This window comes from Chaetodon auriga, chromosome 18 (assembly GCF_051107435.1).
Source record: "Chaetodon auriga isolate fChaAug3 chromosome 18, fChaAug3.hap1, whole genome shotgun sequence".
NCBI classification, from domain to species: Eukaryota; Metazoa; Chordata; class Actinopteri; order Chaetodontiformes; family Chaetodontidae; genus Chaetodon; species Chaetodon auriga.
The window spans coordinates 2,260,001-2,267,500 of NC_135091.1; the positions used below are offsets into that span (position 1 = coordinate 2,260,001).

The following is a 7,500-nucleotide window of genomic DNA, read 5'->3' on the forward strand; positions in this document are numbered from 1 at the left end:
ACACACACACACACACACACACACACACACACTCTCTCTCTCTCACAGACACACACACACTTAAATACCCATTTATCCACTGGAGGCTGGTGTTAATCCCCCAGAATGGAATTAACAGGCCTGCTCTCAAGGGAAGACCGACCTGACCCTTAAAACGCAGAATAACCTTTAACGGGTTATTAAAACAGAGCGAGATAGCAGATTGAATTAATGCTACAGGGCTTAAGCCCGAGTTTATAGCGCGGCCGAGAATTTAACAAGAAAGACTGAGGAAGTTTATCAGGAAGAAGATTGGGAAGAAACTTTCTCAAGTAATGAGTTTAAAGAACGGCGGCCTTCAGCGGATTTGTTAAAGGTGCAGCGCGTCGTTTTTGAAAACGCTGATAAATCACGGTGGAGGCGATGGAGCCGCTGAGACCCTCACTCAGCTCAGTGAGGCTGTTAGCGCATGTTAAGACTGAGATGATAGACAGCGTCACGGAAACTCTAAGATTAAAGGATCAGATCACTCAATTTACCAAATTTACCTCCTGTGGTTTCTAGTGAAGCACTTTTGGTGCTTTTTGGTCTCTCTAATACTTTGGACCTTTAACTGCATGAATCCTGTGTTGTGTTTGCTCCATCAGGGTCCCAGATGACTCTGACTCTCAGTCCGGGGTGATCAGACAGCGGCAGAACTGTCTGGAGTCTCGCCGGGTGGAGGGTCAGGAGCTGCCCGTCCTCACGCTGGGTCCCTGCGTAGGAACAGAGGGGGTCCCCGCCATCAGCCAGGTGAGCCATGTCATGATGACAGCTGAGGTGTTTGTTCTGTGTGTGCAGGAGCTGTAGGGGGTCAGCGCACCTTCCAGGTGACTCTGTTTCCTCCACTCCTGGTGTGCAACACAAGCAGCAGCATCGCTGTGGTCATATTACACCTGGGGACACCGAAGCTGGAGTAAAATTTCAAAGCAGCTTTGAAAGAACATGACATTGAGCTGAATCTGCCTGATTTTTATTAACTGTAAACCTAAGTACAGATTTCTAAAAGGGAAATATTCAGTGACCATAATTTAGTCCAAAAATAACACGTGGGCCGACTTTTAGAGAAGAACATATTTCATCTTGAAGTCACTTCGTTTGGACAGGTGAGGCGTCTCTGCTGCTTTTAACGATGCAGGTTCCCTCCAAAGACACAGAGACTGAAGATCCAATCAGAGCTGCGACTGCTCCTCATTAGAGAAAGATCACCTGAGGATATGTCATCTAATTAACGACTGCGGTCATTAATGACGTTTAAACGAACGCTCTGAAGACGAGCATCAAACAGCGTGAGGAATGGTCAGAAGAATCCCTTAATTAAGACAAATGCCAAGTTAATGTGATCCACGAGACACAGCTCCAAGTGTAACATCACAGCTCAAACATCCATTTATTCTGAAGAGACTGTGAGTGTTTGTGCCACTTGTTTAAATGTTAAAACAATATAATTAAAGCGTCCAGTTTTGAACGACACTGAGAAAATATTTGTACCTTTCATGTACCGAAAGTGTTCAGTATTCAGTTTGTGTTGCACCGCAGGCGATGGAGCATCTGTGAGAGCGAGCCGGTCAGGTTCTGCTAATTAAAAAAAATAGATATATGTAGAAAAGCAAATTTGCATTTATAGTATGAAAAAACACCTTCAGTGCTTTTCTATTTAATTCTTTTTTCGAAATGACCAGAAACAGGAGTGTAGAAAAACACTGTTAGCCAGATAGGAGTGTGTGTGTGTGTGTGTGTGTGTGTGTGTGTGTGTGTGTGTGTGTGTGTGTGTGTGTGTTCTGCCTTCTCTCGGCCATAATTAATACCCGTAGGATTCTCATTATTCCGTGTTTAGAGCGAGTGTGGAGGCTGTGATCCGCTCTAACAAGCCGCCTCGCAGAGAGCCAACGTGTCAGCGGCTGAAACGCCCGAAGGCCGGAGAGGCGAGCCCGTGACTGGAAGGTTGCTGGTTTAATCCCTGAACTCGCAGGGAAAGTGCTGGGGTGTGTGTGTGTGTGTGTGTGTGTGTGTGTGTGTGTGTGTGTGTGTGTGTGTGTGTGTGTGTGTGCAGCGCTCCGCTCTGTAGCGAAGCCCTGAGAGAAGGCTCTTAATGGCTGTTTGTTGGCGTTGGCCGGCTGGTTTGAACTGAGCGGCTCTCAGGTGCGAATGTTTCTCAACGTCGACCATTAAATTCATTTTTCTCTTCTGTCAGTTTCTCCCCTGAAAAGAGTAAAAGAAGCGTTTTTTTCTCCGGCCGTATTATCTAAAACCCAAAGTAAGAGCACTCAAACAGTGGTAATAATCCCTCAGTGCGTCAAAGTGTGTGTGGAGCTGCAGTAATTACAGTCGATCCAAGTTAAAGCAGGAGCCTTGTCTCCACGCGTTGGCTCTTAAAAACTGTGAAAAGCTGAATAATACACTCTATAGCTTCAAAGAGACTTGATCTTCATCATACGGAGACACGGCTGCACCAGAGTCTAACAGCAGAACACGTGTAAATGATCTGAAACGGCTGCTGTGGACATAAAGATTGTGCTTTCAGTCTCGGAGAAACAAAGAGAGGATTTCTTTAACGCCACCGTTTAGAGCAGCATTCACGTACAGGCAGAAATCAATGACAGGAGAACGGAGGCCGATCTGTGGACCCGGAGCAGCAGGAAGTGACCGCTCGTCATGCCAGTCATCGAGGATTCGAACGTATTCGACTGGAAGTGTACGACGAAGCAGAGTGACGGCCTGAAAAACAACACTGAGCCACAAACGCATCGTTCTGATGCGGCGAGAGCAAAGCACGACGCTCAGCTTTCCCACAGCAGCGAAGCTTACGTTCACGTGTTTGGAGGCAGGGCTGCAGGTGTTCCTCTGAGCCGAGCTGCTCTTTGCTTTTACTCGTTATTTCTCCGGGGAACACGTCTGCTGAGCGAGAAGGTTTCACTCTGACCTGCTTCACGTTGAACCAGCAGAGCTCAGACTGACCGCGCTCAGTGATCCCTGCTCTGTCTGAGGGCCCCGTTCACATCGTGGTTTCACTGAGACGACATGACGAGACGGTTTCATTCCCGAGGACGTTAAACACAGCAGCAGAGAGGACAGGAAGCAGGAACAGGATCAGTTAAAAAAAAGTTTGAAAACCCTCGATGAGTGTGCATAAATGAGCAGAAGCAGTGGTGTGACTCCCTGATTTTACTGAGCGAAGTGACCAAATATGTATGACTGAATTTTGTGCATAATCACGTATGTAAGAAATTTAATTATTACAGAATGCAGTGAGATTAGATGATACAGTATCAGGTAATTATGGTGTAATTCTGCAGCAAATAATAATAATTAATACTGATTATCTGGACAGATTTAGATGTACAGAAGAAACAAAGACTTTCACGTGAGCATGTTTCTCAGCGTCACCTTCAGGCGCCTGAGGGGTTAACCGGGCCTCCGGTGCAGTCGTGGACGTAGCAGCTGAACCCTGGGAGGCTCCAGCAGAGAGGATATATGGAACTACAGCGCCAATTAACCTCCGATGTCATTCTCTGTGCTGCGGCTCAATAAATCAATCGTACGGTGAAATAAACCCTGCAGCGCCGAGTTATTCAGGAGAAAAGTCCAGACATGATGGAGCTGCTGTGAGGAGACGTCCACCGGCCCTGCACCCACCGACTCCAAATGCGTTAGTTGGTACGCAGCGACGTGCAGCAGGACAAGGACGCTGATGAGTCACTGAAGACGCAACCTCACGTCCCTCTAAACAAAGCACCAGTAAGAAGCGATCAGCACATGAACTGCGTATTGAATGAGCATTTGAAGAAAGTATTCAGGTGAAAATAATCCAGTGCATGTCCTGCATTTAACGTGTCACTGAAGTAGGAGTACTTTTGGTAAAATGTGTCAAAAATACGTCCTCATAATTCAGGAAGACGCCGTTTACTGTCGCACTTTCTGTGGTTGAAGCTGATTGAGGCCATTTTGTTGTCTGTTGGTTCAGTCAGTGACATCATGTTCCAGAAACTCAGCGCACGTTTTAGAGTTGAGTCGTTGAAGCTGATAACAAGTAAAGCTGTCAAATACAAGTAATGCAGTAAAAGTACAGCAGTTCTGTCCAAAATGTCTTTAAGGACGTTTTAAATTAAGGACGCGTGTGTGTGTGTGTGTGAATGATGTGATTCACTTTGATGTGACCTTTATACTGTTTGTGTCCTGAGGTTGAGAAAGCCTTAAAAACACACACACACACACACACACACACACACACACATACACACACACACATGCAAAAGCTGTGGACAGGTTGAATTTATTGTAGATCCTGTGAGCTACTACAATAACCCTGACCCAGTTACACATTCTGTGTGTGTGTGTGTGTGTGTGTGTGTGTGTGTGTGTGTGTGTGTGTGTGTGTGTGGGTGTGTGTGTGTGTGTGTGTGTGTGTGTGTGTGTGTGTGTGTGTGTGTGTCTCCTCAGCTCGCTTTCATTTCCTAACACATCTTTCTGCTCCTTGGTCATTAATACATCAGGGTGATGTTACTTAGAACCTTGACCTGCTTAGTATTTGCTGCCTGTAACAATGTGTGTGTGTGTGTGTGTGTGTGTGTGTGTGTGTGTGTGTGTGTGTTTATGTTGTGTGGGCATAAATCAAGTAGTGGTAAGTACTGGTTATTTTTATGGCTTGATTAGGTCTCTGAGAAATGAATGTGAGTCTATGTAACGTCCTCAGAAGTGATGGAAACACAACTGTGCGTGCGTGCGTGCGTGCGTGCGTGCGTGCGTGCGTGCGTGCGTGCGTGCGTGCGTGCTGTCAGACATGTCGTTATTATCAGTGCTGCTGCTCCTGTTGTGACTCTGTGTGTGTGTGTGAATATTTTAGAGGCTCACTCTGTGTGTGTGTTGTTCTTCTACATCCTTACACACATGTTCCAGCGCACACACTGCACACTTTCTGTTTCCTCCTCTTCATCGTGTCACGTGATGAAGAGCTTTCAGCAGACACAGTCTTTGATGTGTTTCCTTTGATTGCTCGTCTCCAGTTTGCTCTTTGCCCCTCTTGTGTGAACAGTGGTGTAAAGGTCGGACTCGGGGTGCCGCCCCAAAAACCTGGTCCTGAGTAAGACCTCGGTACCTTTAAGGTCAGTTCTTCTACGGAGACTTGAGGAGAGCAGCGGGTGAGATGAGCCGAGCAGAAAATCAGATTTTAATGTGATTTATGATGCAGCCTCTCCTCTGCTCTGCGTGTCGCCGTCAGATAATCTGTTGGCTCTGAATAAAGACGACAGGACGAGTTATTTCAGTGTAAAACTATCTGCTGCTATCTGTGTTACTCTGCATGCTCATTAATAAACGAAGCTCTGTCGCCTCATTTTCAGGCTTAGTGTTTTATGGTTTTAATGACACTGAACGTACCAAAGTTCACTCACAGGTTTGAGATGATTCCTGCTGCCCTCCGTCAAAGAAGGTGTTCAGACCTTTATCTGCTGTCAAAGCAGCAGAACGATGTAAAAACACTCCGTCACATGTAGAAGTCAGTGAAAGCTGCACTGAAGTCAAAGTATCCTAATCTAATTAATGGTGCATGATGGGAAACCTTTGCTCACTGCGTCAGGATGCAGTGATGTTTCAGACTTTAGCTTCTTCCAGCAGTTTGAAAAGTCCAGTCCAGGATGAGCCAGACCCCGATCAGGGCTGGGCCTCAGCGGATGGGACCTGCCGGGAGGGGTGGAGGCTGACGTAGCAGCAGATTCAGCCTCGTGGTTCAGGAATGAGACATAATTGTGTCCAAGTATTATTAGTAAATGAGCTCGTTAGTGCAGACGGCAGGTAACGATCTGCTCTAAACAAATGGGAACATGTGACGGAATTAAACAGGAAAAGCACCAAAAACATGAAATTCACCAAATGTCTCTTCTGCCTGATCGGCTTCATCTCCAGGACGCTTATCAGGAACCAAACAAAAGCCGAAGCAGCCCTCGAAAATGTCAGAAAGGCGGATCACAAACGTTTGAAGCACCGAAAAGCTAAAAAAAACCCTGTTTTGTGTGTGTGTGTCTGCAGGAGTGGGTGTACACTCACGGGCAGCAGATCCGACAGCAGCAGCACTGTCTGTCTCTGTCCACCACCTTCCCCGCCTCCCAGGTCCTCCTGCTGCCCTGCAACATGGCCGACGGCAAGCAGGTCTGCGCGCACACACACGCACACACACGCACACGCACACACACGCACACACACACACACATCTCAGGTGGTGTGTCACCTGCAGGCGAGTCACTACCGTACATCATATGGCTGATAAATTAATCTAAATGTTAATTAATCTAAAGCTCAATTTGTCTAAAGATGATCGTTACACACACACACACACACACACACACACACACACACACACACACGCGCACACACACACGCGCACACACACGTTAACGCTGCAGGGGAGGATGCTTGACACTTTTTTGGACAGGCAGCTTGAAACACTCTGAACACACACACACATCCACACACACACACTTGTCATTACCTGACCACTGGGCACCTTGACGCCGTCCCAGAAGCCCCTGCAGCAGAGAACAACCTGACAACCAATAAATCACCTGAGAGGGGGGGGCGGGGGGGCGGGGGGGCAGAGACAGAAGGAGAGGAAGAGAGGGAGGCATGAGGGAGAAGGAGGAGAGGAGTAGCTGAAGATTAGCTCATTACTCCTCACCAACTGTTCACTCTGCGCCTCAAAATGTCCAAATGTGTGTGTGTTCGTTCCATCTGCACTCTACAACGTACACACCAAGCTGAAGAGCGTGTGTGTGTTTACACACACCTGCTTGTGTCGTCGTCGTCGTTGTGTATTATTTTATCTATGACTCATCGCTGATGGGCGAGAAGCCAGAAAGGAGGAAAGAAATGAGAAAGTCTTGAAGAAACTGGCCGGTAATGCGTCACATAGGGCGCCATTTCCACCGCCGAATACCCAGCAGCACGTCGACGCCACCTCAGAGCGAAGCACGAAGACGCATAAGACATCAGACACCGTGGACGTCTGCTGTGTGCGACTTCACCTGAACATGAGAAGAGTGAGACTGAGGCTTCGGATATTTCTGCGCCCCTGTGGCAGCAGCAACACCACCGAAGAAGACGTGCTGCCGCCGCCGAGACAGGAAGTGGAGGCTCCGCGGACGAGGGAGGGAGTCAGGAGAACAATTAGGACGGCGGTGAGTTCTGTGCCAGCGTTTGTCTGGAGTGGAGAGAAAGGGAGGAGGGTAGGAGGTGTGAAGGAAGGAAGGATAAAAGAAAGGGAGGAAGGAAGGAAGGAAGGAAGGAAGGGAGGGAGGAGGAAAGGAAGTAATAAAGGAATGAAGGATAGAATGAGAGGGAGACGACGAAGGGAAAGACATGAAGAGGCAGGAAGAGCTGAGGTATGTGAGGGAGGTCACACACACACACACACACACACACACACACACACTTTGGATTTGTGTGTGTTTCATTTTAGCTGAGCCACTGGAGCGCATCACTGTCATGTAA

At 47.6% G+C, this 7,500-nt stretch overlaps 1 protein-coding gene across 1 annotated transcript in view; it reads left to right on the plus strand.

Moving 5' to 3' along the window:
- galnt14 (UDP-N-acetyl-alpha-D-galactosamine:polypeptide N-acetylgalactosaminyltransferase 14 (GalNAc-T14)) overlaps positions 1-7,500 on the plus strand; it is a 120,523-nt gene that overhangs the window by 108,884 nt on the left and 4,139 nt on the right. Inside the window, exons 13-14 of the mRNA XM_076756124.1 lie at positions 627-771; positions 6,043-6,162. Coding sequence (XP_076612239.1) covers positions 627-771; positions 6,043-6,162 — 265 coding nt within the window. The remainder of the gene's footprint in view (positions 1-626; positions 772-6,042; positions 6,163-7,500) is intronic.